The sequence below is a fragment of the Herpailurus yagouaroundi genome, unplaced genomic scaffold (genome assembly GCF_014898765.1).
Source record: "Herpailurus yagouaroundi ecotype Mexico unplaced genomic scaffold, PumYag 160, whole genome shotgun sequence".
Taxonomy (NCBI): domain Eukaryota; kingdom Metazoa; phylum Chordata; class Mammalia; order Carnivora; family Felidae; genus Herpailurus; species Herpailurus yagouaroundi.
The window spans coordinates 44,555,931-44,571,331 of NW_024412401.1; the positions used below are offsets into that span (position 1 = coordinate 44,555,931).

At 59.2% G+C, this 15,401-nt stretch overlaps 1 protein-coding gene across 5 annotated transcripts in view; it reads left to right on the forward strand.

Moving 5' to 3' along the window:
• Nucleotides 1–15,401, forward strand: part of DAB2IP (DAB2 interacting protein) — a 69,175-nt gene that overhangs the window by 39,979 nt on the left and 13,795 nt on the right. For all 5 annotated transcript variants that reach the window (XM_040482182.1, XM_040482181.1, XM_040482179.1 and 2 more), the window contains 8 exons: nucleotides 1,410–1,563; nucleotides 3,140–3,238; nucleotides 4,059–4,613; nucleotides 7,529–7,673; nucleotides 7,764–7,908; nucleotides 10,140–10,376; nucleotides 12,002–12,203; nucleotides 13,888–14,066. In XM_040482182.1, coding sequence (XP_040338116.1) covers nucleotides 1,420–1,563; nucleotides 3,140–3,238; nucleotides 4,059–4,613; nucleotides 7,529–7,673; nucleotides 7,764–7,908; nucleotides 10,140–10,376; nucleotides 12,002–12,203; nucleotides 13,888–14,066 — 1,706 coding nt within the window. In that variant the 5' untranslated portion in view covers nucleotides 1,410–1,419. Of the gene's footprint in view, nucleotides 1–1,409; nucleotides 1,564–3,139; nucleotides 3,239–4,058; nucleotides 4,614–7,528; nucleotides 7,674–7,763; nucleotides 7,909–10,139; nucleotides 10,377–12,001; nucleotides 12,204–13,887; nucleotides 14,067–15,401 lie in introns of those variants that run through there.

Here is a 15,401-nt window from a genome sequence, read left to right on the forward strand (position 1 = left end):
GGGCCTCTTGGGTCAGGCTGTGGGGTCCCTGTGGGCTGGGGTCCCAGTTCTGGCTCTGATTCCTCTGCAGTGCCTAGCACAGAACTCCCATCTTAGAGAGGTCTGTTGCCATGGGCACCTCGAGTCTGGGGTGTGGACGGTGGCTTCTTGCAGCCTGTGGGGGCCTCTGGGCAGGATCCGTCCAGCTCATCTCTGAATTCCTGAGCCCCCACATAGCGGGGCTTACCCCAGTGGCTTACCTCCAGTGGTCACGGAGATACAGGCTACCGGGTTTGTGTTCCGCAGGAAGTGTTTGGTGATTCTGCCGGACCTTCCTGTCCTGAGGTAGGGTCTTTGGTGAGACAAGGAGAGAATGATGGCTTGAGCTTTGAGCCGTTGGAGGCCAGGAGCTGAGAGGCAGAGGGTGCTGGGGGAAGGAGGTCTGGGTGGGCCAAGCCCCCCAGGGATTTGCGCTGTGGACAGGGGTAGGGGCAAGACCTGCCCGGCTTCCATGCCAGGAAGGGCTTAGCAGGCCTGCTGGTCCTAAGGCCACAGCTGTGGGAGGGGGCTTTGGTGGGACACTGCCATGTGCCGTTGGCTCTGGAAGGGACATTCGCCTCTCGGAAGGACTCTACCAAGCCCTGGTGCGGGTGCCATCTGAGGTACCTTCCATGTGATGTACTGAGGAAACTGAGGCTCAGAGAGGGGAACAGCAAGTGAGCAGTGGGCCCAGGTCCAAGGCCGGGTCTCTCAGAGTCCGTCCTAGTCTGGGCTCCTTCTGGGCACCAGATGATGTCAACTATCTCCGCTCTTTGTGCCTGTGTCGAGCCCACTGAGCCTGGCCTGGGCTCCCAAGCTCCGGGACATGGATCCTGTCTGAGTCTCAGTGTCTCAGGTTCTGTGCGGAGACTGTGGTATTCTTTCCCGTTTGAGCCCCAGGTCCTCCTCTGTAAGGTGGGAGCAACGGATGTCCCCGTGGCTCTCCTGCCCTGAGTGGGACTGGTGGGGGGAGTGGGATGATGTGTGAGAAAGAGCTTTGTTGACAGTGACTTTCTAGACAAATGGGTGACTACTTTGGTCTTGGAGGGAGACCAGGGCCGAGGAGAGGAGGTAGAGAAGGTTGCATGGGTCCCGTGGGTCTCCAAGGCCAGGACCCTACCCCAGCACTCGGTGCTGACATTCGGCTCCTGAGTGGTGGCCTGATCCTCCGGCACCTGCTCCCTTAGGCTGAGCCACTCTCCCGGAGTCCCGCCGTGGGCAAGAGGGCCTGGCGGGTGTCTGTGACTCCAGCGCTGTGTGCCCCCTTCCCGGGAGGAGTGACTGCCTCCAGCTGGGAGGTCTGGGCAGGCCCCCCGGGGAAGGGGGAAGGGGGAAGGGGGAAGGGAGGGGAGCAGCAGGCTGGGCCTGACACAAGAACCGCCCACCCCCAGGTCCCATCTGATGCCCAGGCTGAAGGAGTCTCGCTCCCACGAGTCCCTGCTCAGCCCCAGCAGTGCGGTAGAGGCGCTGGACCTCAGCATGGAGGAGGAGGTGGTCATCAAGCCGGTGCACAGCAGCATCCTGGGCCAGGACTACTGCTTCGAGGTGGGTCCCACTGCAGGAGCAAGGTGGGGCGCTGGTGTCGCTCTGTGGCCTCGGTGAAGGCCAGGCTCTTTGGGGCCAGGCTGGAATCTGCCCAGCGCTTTTGGCTCCTAAGAGACCGGGTGGAGCTAGGAAATGGGGGGCTCTGTTCCTGCTCCGTGGGCTCTTTGTACGCGGCCCGGCACTGTCTCCCATGTGCAAGGGCATGAGGCCCCAGTGGGTGAAGGGAGTGAAGGCCTGTATAGAATTGCTTAAGCCCCCAGAGCCTGTTCACTCCTCCTTAGAAACCCCTCAAATGCAATGTGGGGTAGGAGAGAGTACCCCTTTTTTGGGCCTGTCTCCCCTTCTGCATAATGAGAACCAGAACCTTTCCTGCCCTAGCTTTCTGTGACCCAAGTTTGAGAGCAGGGGGACAGCCACCCAACCTGTGCAGGGCTCCCTCACCGTAGATGGGGAATCTGAGGCCCAGAGTGGGCAGGACGATGTCAGCAGCCACACAAAAGCCTGAGGCCAAACCAAGACCGTGGTAGCTAATGTTGCAGGTGTTCCTAGGAGTTCCTAATTGCTTCTCCAATTATTCATATTCTCTTCCCACCTCTGTTTCTGGGAAGCTTCCCACCCCCAACTGTCTTGCATAATTAGGGGAGCTCTCTGATAGAGGAATGAATTCGCCTGGTGATGGAAATCAGCTACTCAGGGACAACCTCCGGGTCCCCCGTGGCCCCGGGGAAGAGGCGGAGTGGTGCCTGGCGCACCTGCCCCACGCTCTGGGCCTCTGGGGCCGTTTCTGGCTCAAGACGCCTGGACCGGCCGGGCTCTGACTTCTTTGCCTGGGACAGGCTGAAGATGGTGCCTGCCCGCTTGTCCACAGCAGGGGGTGCCTGAACAGCCGGGTGAGGAGTCTGGTTTCCCCCACAAAGCCGGGACAGCAGGGGACAGCAGGAACAGAGGGGGAGCAGTTTGGGTCGGGCCCCCCGGCCTGGATGGGACTGAAGGAGGAGCAGGAGTCTGGGGAGGAGGGTAAGGGTTTCAGACAGGAGGACCCCAGGGCCCAGCACATCTAGACAGTGCAATTTTTATTTCTCCAGTGTTGTCCCCCAAATGTTAAGTTTCTGTGACCAAGTTTAGCCACTTGGCTAAAGAGAACGGTCAGAGGTAGCCGCTAAGGACTGAGGTGATCCTTTGTATCTGTCTTCTCGGTGCCTGTGGCTTTACCTGTAGGGGGGAGGTCCGAGTTGAGCATTGCCTTCTGACCCGGGCAGGGGGCCTACACCTTCTCTCCCCATCTCTGGGAGAGTGAGGTTGGAGCCAGAAAGATGCTCTCCTGTGGATGGGGACGCTGAGGCAGGGGTGGGGAGTGGGGACCAGGCACCGACTGGTGCAGGGCTCCGCTGTCCTGCTGTTGACTTGCTCTGGGACCTTGGGTCACCTGCAAACGTGGTCATTGGGTGAGCTGCCCTGTGGCTGTGGCTCAGACCTGGTGGCCATAGTCCACCCGCCCAGGGCCCAGAGGTCTTCCGTCGTACCAGCCTTACTGTGTTCCCCTCCCCTGTGACACGGTCCTGCCTGTCTCTCACAGGTGACCACGTCATCAGGAAGCAAGTGCTTCTCCTGCCGATCGGCAGCCGAGCGGGATAAGTGGATGGAGAACCTTCGGCGAGCGGTACACCCCAACAAGGTAAGCCTGTGTCCCCAGTGCCCAAGTAGGGTGGACTGAGGCTGGACCCAGAGTGGACCTAGACGCTGACAGGAGGGGAGAGGCAGAGATCTCCGATGTGGGCTGTGATGGAGGGTGGAGGCAGCACCCAGGTGAGCAGTAGGTGCCGGGCTCTGAGGGAGGAGCTCCAGTTGGCCAGACTGACTCGAGCCACATGCTAAAGAGGCTGGGCCAGAGAACTGAGCATTGGACTATTGGGGACTTGAGTGCTGGCATTCTGCTGCCTGGATGTCCCCCTTTCCCCAGGCTGATTCCCTACGCATCCAGTTCCAGCTTAGACATCTGTCCCCTTCAGGGGAGCACCACTGACCTAGGCAGGTGTGCCCCCAAGCCGCCCCTGTCAGGTCCCTGGATCCCCTCCTATAATCATCTGCTTCTGTGGCTGCCTTTGGGGCTGGGCTGAGCCCTGGTCACCATGACCTCACTACGGAAGGGGCCTTAGCAGTGGTCACCTCCTGAGTGACGTTACAGACCAGCAAACTCCAGAAGAGCTGGTAAATGGCACAGTCACCTGCTATGTGCCAGGCATTGTGCGAACCTCCTACTCGATCTGTTACTCTGTTTCATTCCTGTTTCACAGGAGAGGGAACCAAGGCTTAAGTTAAGTCATGTGCCTAAGGTCAGTGGGCTCGTACAAGACAGAGCAGGGATCCAGCCCCTTGTCCGCCAGGCTCCGAGCGGTTCCTGCCTCACCCCTGTCCTGTGTCGGGCTTGGGCCCCTCCTGTGTCTGAAAGCTCTCCCTGCCCCCCTGGTGACCGAGGCCCCTTTGTGCACGTGCAGGACAACAGCCGGCGTGTGGAGCACATCCTAAAGCTGTGGGTGATCGAGGCCAAGGACCTGCCGGCCAAGAAGAAGTATCTGTGTGAGCTGTGCCTGGACGACGTGCTCTACGCCCGCACCACGGGCAAGCTCAAGACGGACAATGTCTTCTGGGGCGAGCACTTTGAGTTCCACAACCTGCCCCCTCTGCGCACCGTCACCGTCCACCTGTACCGGGAGACTGACAAGAAGAAGAAGAAGGAGCGCAACAGTTACCTGGGCCTGGTGAGCCTGCCTGCCGCCTCGGTGGCTGGGCGGCAGTTCGTGGAGAAGTGGTACCCGGTGGTGACGCCCAACCCCAAGGGCGGCAAGGGCCCCGGGCCCATGATCCGCATCAAGGCTCGCTACCAGACCGTCACCATCCTGCCCATGGAGATGTACAAGGAATTTGCTGAGCACATCACCAACCACTACCTGGGGCTCTGTGCAGCCCTCGAGCCCATCCTCAGCGCCAAGACCAAGGAGGAGATGGCATCAGCCCTGGTGCACATCCTGCAGAGCACGGGCAAGGTGAAGGTGCGTGTGTGGGCGCAGATGGGTCCCCCACGCTCTGTGGCCCCATGCAGAGGCCTGGGATGCGCACTAGGTTATCTGCTGCCCCCCGTGTCCGAGTCCTTGATTTCAGCTCTAACAGAAGCACCCGTCACAGCCAGGTGGGCTCCCTAAACCCAAGAGTTGTGTCATAGAGTTGCCGCGGGGGGTTCTTGTTCCTCCTCGTGGTTGGAGCCGGTCGCTGACACACGTATGGAGCCGACGGGTGGGGTTGTGGCTTACAGTGAAGAAGTGGGTTTTAGGAACCTTCCCGCTGCACCCAAGGGCTGGCGTCTAAGGCTTGAGGGGATCCAGCCTCTCCCAGACACACGTCCAGTGAGACAGAGTTCAGTTGACATCCCCACAAGTGACCACCTGTCGCAGCCCTCACACATCAGACACACAGACTCACACACAGAGCGCGGTGTATTGCCTCCACACAGCAACCAGCCGGCTATGGTGACAGCCATCCCCGGTCCCATGGCCTCCAGAACAGGGATTGTCCTGTAGCCATCTGGGCAAGCCCTCCTGGAGGGCTTCTGCCCACCTCTTTTTATCTTCCAGGCCATGCTTCAGTCCCTCCCACCTAGTGCTGGAGACAGGCTCCTTCAGGAAGGCTCCCCCCGTGTCCCCTCCTGGTGGGAGTTGCCTGAAGGGGATGCAGTGGAGAAGGACTGGACATTGCAGAAGGCCTTGCATGCTGGCCTGTGTCCTAGGAGAATAAAAGATGAATCTCTTACCTACATTTAAGACAAGAAAGAAGGAACTGGGCCTCTGCCCTCTGGACTTGGTGTGGTTTAAGGACCAAGTAGCCTGTGATGGAGACGAGGGACCGCCATGTGTCAGGGTCCTGAGCCCTCACAGTCTCAGGACAGGGGAGACACAGGCTGGGGACCCAGGCACATGACTCCATTAGGGCCCCTTATCCTCTTATCTGTTCCCGGAAGTCTGTGGCCCTCTTCAGGCCTCCAGAGCCCCCCTGCCTGTTGGACTCATGCTGTCCTTCAAGGAAAGGGACTTCCTGACTCTGCTTTCCATAAGGGGAGACAGGCCTCATTGTCTTCTACCCACCCCCAGCTGCAGACCTGACTAGGTTGGACCGGCTCTGGCTATACTGTCCTTAATTTCCTGGTCAGTGTTGGGGGTTGCTGGGAAACTGAGTGAACTGAGGGAGTCCCTGGCCCCCAGAGAGGGAGCGAGGGAGACCTCTTCTGCTGCTGTGTCTATTCCTTCAGTACTTGTCCCCCAAGGGCTGGGCTAGCCTGGAAAGCCCACTCCCATCTGCAGTGACCTTTGTTCTCGGGGCTCACGGTGCTTTGTGGAGGGAGTTGGAAGCCAGGCTCCAGCCGCCTCAGTGGGCCTTGGGGGATCAATAGGCAGAAGGATAGAAAGTAACTCATGTGCTAGGGCCATGTGCTTATGAGCCCCTTCTATCTGAACACTTGGGAACCAAAGGGGCATTCTTGGTGAGAAGCAGAGTGTCTGACAAGGGCCCCGAAGTCCCAAGGTGAGGTTTGTGTGAGCGGGCATCTCAGCACCTTCCTGCCCGCTCCCCGGACTCTGCTTTCCTGGGCTGTGGCTTTTCAGAGTCCCTGTCCTTGGGTTCCTGGGCCTTCTCCCCGTCATCCCTACTCCTTTCAGTGTGACAAGAGGCAGATCTGGCCCTGATAGCTGGGTGGGCTCAGGCAGGTCACTTTCCTGTTCCATGCCTCGTTGGGTTTTAGCTCTAAAGAGAGCTCCTACTCATCCCAGCCTGGGCCTGGCACCCACCCCAGGTGTTTAGAAGCCCTGTGGAGCCACCAGGCTCCATGCAGTACTTGCCTCTGCTCTGTGTGTTCAGAGAAAGGGGCTCTCTGGGTTGCCTGTAGGGCAGGAAGGGGTCCTCAGGCTGTGTGGTTCCCAGAGAGGCAGTGGCCACTCCCTCCCCCAGCCCCCACCCTTTCTCCATTGGCCAGTAGGTCTCCTGGGCCTAGAACTCAATTCTGTAGTCTAAGGTCCACTTTCAATTTTTGAGGGCCCAAAGTTGTACATAATGGAGTGAGAAATTTCCAGAGCCCCAGAAACCCTGGCCCACACCGGCCTCCTTGCCGCCTCGTCACCTCCCCCTTACCCCGGGTCTCTGATTCCCTGCCTGTCTTCTTTCCCTCCCCCAGGTCACAGGGTTGGCTGAGGGCATGAGGAGGCAGGGGCTCCTGAGAGAGGCAGGTTCACACTGCCCACATCTCTGCAGTCAGGAGGGCATGTGTGGGCTCAGGCTCCTCCCAGGGTCTTCCCGTGATACTGTGTACAGGACCCACAGGCTCACCAGTTTCACAGCTGCCTTCCAGAAAGTCTGGGACCCACAGCAGTGAGGGGCCGCCTTCCCACCTAAGCTGAGGGCCGTGTTCTCGCCATCTGGGCCCCGGCGCACTGCCTTAGGGCATCTGGACAACTCCCCACTGTGGGGCTGCATAGAACAGGTCTTCTGGGGTGGGAGACCCCCTCAGAGTAACGGGTGGGTAGATAGTGGCAGCAGTTTGTATGACAGAGGGAAGGTGGCCTGTCTGTACTCTTCGGCGCTGTTGGTGATGGGAAGGGAGACCTGGCCAGGCCTGGTCAGGGCTGAACAGGGTTTGAGTCCAGCGGACCTGACCATGGTGCAGTTGGCTCATGGCTCTGCGTGCTCTTGCCCAGGCCTGCCTTCCCTATTCCTAGACCCAGCTCTCACCAACTGTAGGCATCTCCCCTGCACAGGCTGCCTTGTGCGCACCCCCAGCAGCCCCCCCAGGGTGGGCACCAGCAGCGTGGCAGTGGAGCAGCCTTGAGAAGGAGGCACTTCTGGCTGGGGAGCGGGTCTGGGATCTTAGGGTCCTACTTGCAGGCCTGCTCATGTCCATTCTCCTCACCTCCTGCCTCCCCAGGACTTCCTGACGGACCTGATGATGTCAGAGGTGGACCGCTGTGGGGACAATGAGCACCTTATCTTCCGGGAGAACACGCTGGCCACCAAGGCCATCGAGGAGTACCTCAAGCTGGTGGGCCAGAAGTACCTGCAAGATGCGCTAGGTAGGGGTGGGGCGTGGGGCCGGCAGGTGGGCAGGGCATGGGCTGTGCCTGCCAGGCCCTCACTCCCTCTCCCTGCCCTCCTGGCCCCAGGTGAGTTCATCAAAGCTCTGTACGAGTCGGATGAGAACTGCGAAGTGGACCCGAGCAAGTGCTCGGCCGCCGACCTCCCCGAGCACCAGGGCAACCTCAAGATGTGCTGCGAGCTAGCCTTCTGCAAGATCATCAACTCCTACTGGTCAGTGCCGCCCGGGCCCCCACCCCTGTGTCTTTCCCTTCCTGCATGCAGGACGCTGGGCGCCGTGCTAGTGTGCATGTGCGTGTGCTCGGCAAGGCCCTTAGGCTCCGTCTTCCCTGACTTCTAAATGACGGAGCAGAGGTTTCACAGGGAGGGCACAATGACACACCCTGCCTGGCCCAGTGGAGTCTTGATGGGCTGCCGGGCCCCGTTCTGGTCCTTTATGGGCTCGCGCATGTAAGGGAGCGTCCCAGAACATATGCAGGACATGGCAGTGCATTTCCACGCTTCTTAGCGGGCACCCTCCGTGTGCCGGGCACTGTCGTTGATGCTGGAGCTGCAGCACTAGGAGCGAGGCCAATGGCCCTGCTCAGGTACCCTCGTGGGGCAGGTGGACAGCTTCAGGTGAGACCCCTCAGCTGTCCACAGGGGTGCCACTCTCCTGCACCTACCATACCTCACTCTTTTCTTTGGCAGGGTCTCCCTCACCCCACACCTCACCTCCACACGCTCCCTCCCTTCTTGCTTCAAGGCCTTGTGCCTGCTTCCCTCCGTCACCGCCCGTCATGGTATCAGACGCGGTTGTCTCATCCCTCCCGACACCCGCTGTCACAGCCCTGATCCCATCAGAGTGGGACTGTGCCTGTGTCCAGATCCATTTCCTGCACGTACCTGGAGCACCCTGGGGGCAGACAGATTCCCCTGGCTCAGGGCTGGACCCAGGAAGGCCCGGGAATGGTTTGCTACTCCCAAGAAACAGGCAGAGACAGGCCTGCTTGGTTAGCAGCAGCCTTGGGAAGGGGACAGAGGGAATAGCCAGAGCGCATAGAGTGGATGTCCTTCTACCAGGTCCCCCTGCCCCTGGGCTGCACAAGGTGCTCACCTAGGTCCATCCTGGCCCCTCGGGCTGGGCCAGAAATGACCCCTGGCCTGGGGTAGAGGCACAGCCTTGAACTCTTTGGGAACATACTTCCCATCCTTGGGCTGGGCTGTGCTTTTACCCGGTACCCGCCCAGTTCCCAGGGCAGACTGGGCGTGGGACACAGGGAAACATGTCCATAGACAGCCATTTTCCATTTCCTCTTTCTGATATTTGTCCGAGGCCCGGAGGCATCTTTCTGTCCTGGACAAGACCATCGATAGATGTCATCGCTCAGCACCTGCCCCCTGCCCAGTCCTGTGCCAGGCAGTTTGCGGGTCAGGGCTTAAGGTCGTGTCCTCCTCTGCTCCTCTGTCGCTGTGTCTGTAGCATGTTCTTGTTGTTTCACTGCAGAGAGCCTGCTGAGCAGGTGCTGGGCTTGTTGGGCAAAAGCCTTTGGAGTTGATCGAGGCTTCTGATGGACTTGAGATGGTCCTGTGAACGTGGCAGGGCCGGCCTTGTTCTCGTGTAAGGATGAGGGGACTGAATGAAGTTCAGGGAGGGCCAGGCACTTGCTCAGAGCACCCTGAGTCCATGGCAGAGCCAGGCATAGAGTCCAAAGAGTGCTGGGGCCTGGCCTGCCCCAGGGTGGGAGGCATGTCTGTCAGGGTGAAAAGATAGGAAAACCACATAAAGATTGGCCGGTGGGGCCTGACTGCAGCAGGCTGCGGGTGCCCGGCAGAGAGAGCCCCCAGTGGGGTGCTGGCAACCCTGCCCACCTTCACTGGGCCCCCCTGGGGAGGTCACTTCCTCCATTTCCCTCCCCACCTAGAAAGCGGGAGCTGTGTTCTCATCCTGTGATTAGCCTGTTGCCATCTTGATCATTTGGAGCTCTTCTGAAAATGTCTGATTCCTATAATATTCAAGCAAAGGGAGTGAGTCTCAGCAGCCAGTGATGGCATCCAAGGGGCAGTGGTCTGTTCCAGTCGTGTTTTCCTCACTCTCCCCGAGATCTCGTGCCTGGTGTCTGGGACAGAGGGTGGAGCCCTGGGGCAGGCCCAGGAGCTGGCCATTGCCGTCGAATCTCGTTGGGACCGAGACCTGGCTCCTGTGTGCCTGTGCCCATGCCCTCTCGGCCCATTTGTGGAGAGCCCACAGCTTTGCCTGGAGTTCCGTGTCCCTGCTCCCTGGGCCAGGCTCTCCCTTTGCCCTCACTGCCGTGCTGCAGTCCTGTGCTCAGTAGCTCACAGGCCATCACCGTGGAGGCGTTGGAATCCAGGGCTCCATCAGACCCAGCACCAGGTCCCTGCTCTGCACCCTCCTGCCCTAGCCCCCTGCCCGATGACTGGCCCACCTTCCTCTGTCCCTCCAGTGTCTTCCCACGGGAGCTGAAAGAGGTATTTGCCTCATGGCGACAGGAGTGCAGCAGCCGTGGCCGGCCTGACATCAGCGAGCGACTCATCAGCGCCTCCCTGTTTCTGCGCTTCCTCTGCCCTGCCATCATGTCGCCCTCACTCTTCAACCTGCTGCAGGAGTACCCCGATGACCGCACTGCCCGCACCCTCACCCTCATCGCCAAGGTTACCCAGAACCTGGCCAACTTCGCCAAGTGAGTGCCGTGAGCCCGGACAGCCAGGGTCCAGGCGTGGGCATCCGCTGGAGCCCTGGAGACAGGCCGTGGGTGTGTCTGCCCTGGGGTGGGGCCGCACGGCAGGCCCTGCTTCTGTCCGTGTCCTCCTCAGCTCTTCCCCTCCCCTTCTTTCAAAATCAGATCTCCACCTCCCATCCTCCCCCTACAAAAAGTACATGGCATTTGGGTATGTTTCCTTAATTTTCAAAGGTGAGAAAAGGAGATATTTTTTCCTTCTGCTTTTTGAACTAACATTTTTATCATAAGGATTATCCCGTGTACTTAACATTCATAAGCCTCATTTTGCGATGAATGACTAACATGCCTTCAAGGGAGAATGGCCCATATTTCCTTAACCCGTCCTGCGTGGTTGGGCTCTCAGGTTGTTTCAGACTGTCCTTGTTTGATGCTGTGAAGAATGTCTTTGCTTATAAGGCGCTTCAGTGTTCTCGACTGTACCCTAGAGCGAGTGGGTGGAAACGGAAGGGCTCATTCACAGTGTGGACAGAGCCGTGCTGCAAGCCTTCTCTGTGCTAGGCTCTGAGTCACATCTGGTTCCAGCCTCCTGGACCCACATTTGATCAGGGAGAGAGGGCAGGAAGCAGCGGAGCAGTGATAGAGACGCAGGCCCCCTAGGAGGGCCCCAGCCCTGTCCTCCTAGGAGATGCGCCCCCTGCTGTGTGTCAGGACCGGGGAGGTGGGGAGGCAGCCACCTGCTCACGGAGAGGCAGCAGGAACAGAGGCGGGGCAGGCCCCGGGAGGCCCGTGTGCTGGCTTGATGAGGCACTGTGGCATTCCCGAGTCATTACATGGCAGGCCCGGAGAAGGGGGGTGCGAGACCCAAGAGGACAGCGGGATCTTGAAGTTCAGGTGGGGCAGTGGGTCCCCCACAGGGAGGATGGCCCTCGTCCGTTCTGGGTCCTGAACTGGTCAGCCTGACAGCATGGGGAATGGGGTCTGGAGAGAGCACAGCAGGCAGCAGAGAGGGCAGAGGGCATAGCTGTGGTTCCCTCCCACAGAAGAAACTGCCGTGGAAGTATTGGGGGGTGGGGAGTGGCTAAGGTCGGGGGTGATTGGAAGGTAAAGTCAGCAGGCCTAGCCGGGTGGGAAGGAAGAGGGAGAAGCTGGCCACCCCCAGGCTTCTGGCTGAGCTCTCTGGGGGACAGCGGTGTCCCTACTTAGGATAGGAAGCCCAGGAGCGCGGCATGGGTTTGAGGTGACAGCGCTGAGTTGGCCAGACTCGGCCAGGCTGAGGACAGGGGCGGTACCCGTGGGTGTACACGCCTGAAAGCTCAGCAGAGAGACCCGCTAAGTGTGCATTAAAAGTCACCTGCACACCAAGCCATTGAAACTTGGAAGAAAGAGGGAAGGAGACTGACCAGCAGTGAATGGGGAGTGAGGGCCACAGAACATTCTGGTCCTGTGAGGAGAGGTCTGGGAAAGGATCTCTGGCCTTAGCCGGGAACGAGGGCCCTGAGCCAGAGCAGATGTGTTGGCTTGGTGGAGTGAGTGGTAGGAGAGGCAGCCACAGTGGGGGCAGGGGGACTCAAAGGGGGTCTCCTGGACAGGCCCTGGGACACTTACCCTCTCTGCTTTCTGTCCAGGTTTGGCAGCAAGGAGGAGTACATGTCATTCATGAACCAGTTCCTGGAGCACGAGTGGACCAACATGCAGCGCTTCCTGCTGGAGATCTCCAACCCCGAGACCGTCTCCAACACGGCCGGCTTCGAGGGCTACATCGACCTGGGCCGCGAGCTCTCCAGCCTGCACTCGCTGCTCTGGGAGGCCGTCAGCCAGCTGGAGCAGGTGCCTGGCCCCACGGGCTCCAGGGGGGACAGAGCCGGGCCAGAGGTGGCTGCAGAGCTCAGGGCTGCCCCTCCTTCTGGACTAACTGTGGGGGTCAAAGTGTTCGCCTGCCCGGGTGCCAGAGCCCAAGGTTCCAGCCCAGGCCCTGTGAGCATTGCCCTCAGGGTCCCTGAGCCCCTTTCCCTTGATGTGCAGTGTCCCATTCAGTCACCAGCACTAGCCACGGGAGCCCACTTTGCCCACGGGGGCTTTAGCTGTCCACACTCAGCATTGAGTGCGTGAAGGTGTGCCCCCTACCTGTGAGAGAGGTGATCATCTTTAGCTGCTTCTCTGAAGATATCCTCGTTCTAGGTTTTAAGGCCACTGATGTGAAAAGATAGACACTGAAGATGCTGCACCTCCACACATCAGGCAGGAAGCTGCAGACCTTTCCAGAATTACCCTTGACCATGAGTTGAAAATCTGATTCCCTAGACATGTCTGATCCTGCTGCGGCTGCCTGGCCTGCGCCCTCGGTGGCCCGGGGTTCCACTGTCGCCCCAGCAGCCCCAGCCCACACCGCAAACAGTCCGGTCAGGATCCACTTCCACAATATCTGTTGCTTCCCCGGGCTTAAAGAGACCACTTTACAAACGTGGTTACTGCCTGAACAGGGATGGAAGGCCTCCTTGCTCCCGTCCCATTCCCTAGAGGTGACCACTCAGGGCACTCCAATGTGTAGCTTTCTAGATATGTCTGCACGTGTGTTAAGTACCCATGCAGGCACAGAGTTCTTTTCCGTTTTTGTTTGTGTTGAAGTGAGCACTGCAGAGTGCATTTCTCACCTGGCTCTGTTGTCCTCTTTCCGCGTCACTAGGGGCTGCGCCGCTGCTGTGGCCTCTCGGATGGCCGCAGGCTGTCCCGCATAGGAGTACACATTTCACTAGCCCCTGTTGCGGACACACGGGTTAATCCCCGCATCTTGTTGCTGCGGTCGTGTCTGTTCGCTGATACCCACTCCCCTTTGGCTCAAGAGACACAGGGCAGGAAACGGCAGTGGGGCCAAGGCCCTCTCTTTCTCCACCGCTGCCAACACCAGTCACTCTAACTGCCACCGCTTATGGCGTCCCGTGCCTGCCTCCGACACCCACATCTGCACAAGCAGGCAGGAAGCACAGGAGATGGCAGCCGCCGTCACAGCTGATGGCAGTGCAGCAAGAATTTGAAATCGAGGTGTTGGCCTCTCAAGTCTATGCTGTTGACTGCATGAGTTCTCACACTTTTTTTGCACAAAACCACGGAAGCCAGTGCATAAGCAGAGGGCCATCCCAGAAGTCTCTCGGATAGGGAGGTGTTGCTGTGGGAAGTTCTGGGGTTTCTCGTGGGCTCCCCTCTCTGGGGCATGGAGATGGGATGTTCTCAGGTGGAAGGCTTGGACTAGGTCACCATTTCTCCGTTTAGGCCTCTCACCCCCCTCCCCCACCGCCAGAAGTATCTGGGGGGCTTGGGAAAAATGTTCATTTGCAGATTCCTAGGCTTTCCAGCTCCTTCCCAGCCCTGTTGGGTCTGACAGGTGGGGAGGGTAGGGCAGGGCCTGCCTTTCCGAGTGGCTCCTCAGCAGTGTTGAACCCCAGCAGGTGCAGTGCACTTGGCCTCCCCAAGTGGCACCCACAGGTCACACCTGCCACTTGCTGTGTATTTGCAGAACATTGTATCCAAACTGGGACCCCTGCCTCGAATCCTGAGGGATGTCCACACAGCACTGAGTACCCCAGGCAGTGGGCAGCTCACGGGGACCAACGACTTGGCCTCCACTCCTGGCTCTGGCAGTAGCAGCATCTCGGCCGGGCTGCAGAAGATGGTGATCGAGAATGATCTCTCTGGGTAAGAGAGGCCAGGTGTACCGGCTGTTGTGGGGTGCGCATGTAGACAAGGTACAACCTGCCTGCAGTTTCCACTGGGGAGGAGGATGTCTACACAAACGTTTATAAAATAAGCTACTTGAGACTTGAAATGTGTTGTGCAGGCTGTAGGCAGTGAGCCTCCATTTGGGAAAAATCAGGGAAGGCTTCTTGGAGGAGGTAATGTGTTTTGGGCTTTTTAGGAAAAGCAACGTTTCCATGGGTGGAAAAGGCATTCTATGTAGAGGAACTAGCACAAACAAAGGCTTGGAGAAAGACAATACATTCTGTTGAAGAACGATCACTAGTCCCGAATGCCTTTAGATTACCCAGGTGTGTGTTAAAAATACCTCTTCTGGTATTTCCTGGGTCTGAATCAGAATCTCCAGAAGTGGCATTCAAGTGTATGTGTTTTCAGCAGGAGTCTGGGTCACTCTGCAAGGCTTTGAGGCTGGGCGCTCCAGAAACTAGGAGAGGTGTTGAGGCCCCGCCCTCAGACTGAGGACAGGGAGGCAGAATGTTCTTGGATGTTAACGTCAAAATGAGGACATTCCTTTGAAAGACTTGGCACGTGTAGCGAACCGTTTGTGCCCCACTCATACACTGCCCTCCCAGGGGGCATCTTGGACCGGCTAGTAAGGCTTATGCAGCAGAGTTGGGACTTGGGTCTTGCTCTGAGGTGGCAACGGCAGCGGGCTCGTAAGCAGGCGAGGGCGCGGACATCCAGAATAGGGTGTGCGGTACACAGGACGGGGGTGCTTCCCAGCTCCCGCTGAGCCCCGGGGGTCCGTTCACACAACCTGCCAGATGAAGGAGAGCGGGTCAGGTGGAAGGGGACGCACCTTGGTTAAGAGGTAGCCAGGCGCGTGGGTTCCGAGGAGACCTGACCGCGTGTGTAGCAGGACAGCCAAAGCCTGAGGCCGGTCTGGGTTTCTCCGGCTCCATTGCCTGCCGGTGTCCAGCCGAGTGGCTGCAGCCTGCCCCGCCCAAGTTCCATCAGTTGGGACTTGTCACTTCCTCTCCATCCCAGGCTCCCCGTTGTTGAAACCGCTGCCCGCTCAGAGCCTGTTTACCTCCCCCAGCCTTCCCTCCACAGCCGACCTGACCCTCCACATTGTGCCTTCTAAGGAGTGGGCTTCCGGGGAGGGGCCAGGGAAGAGGCTGGAAGACTGGGGGTGGGTACGGCTCCGCCTCTGCAGGTGCAGACCCTCCCTGCCTGAGTCACACCTTTGGATCCTCCTCTGAGTCCTTGTTTTTGCCAGGAACACCAGCCCCCGCCTGCCAGTCAGACAAAGGTGGCAGCAGGAGGCGGGGGGAG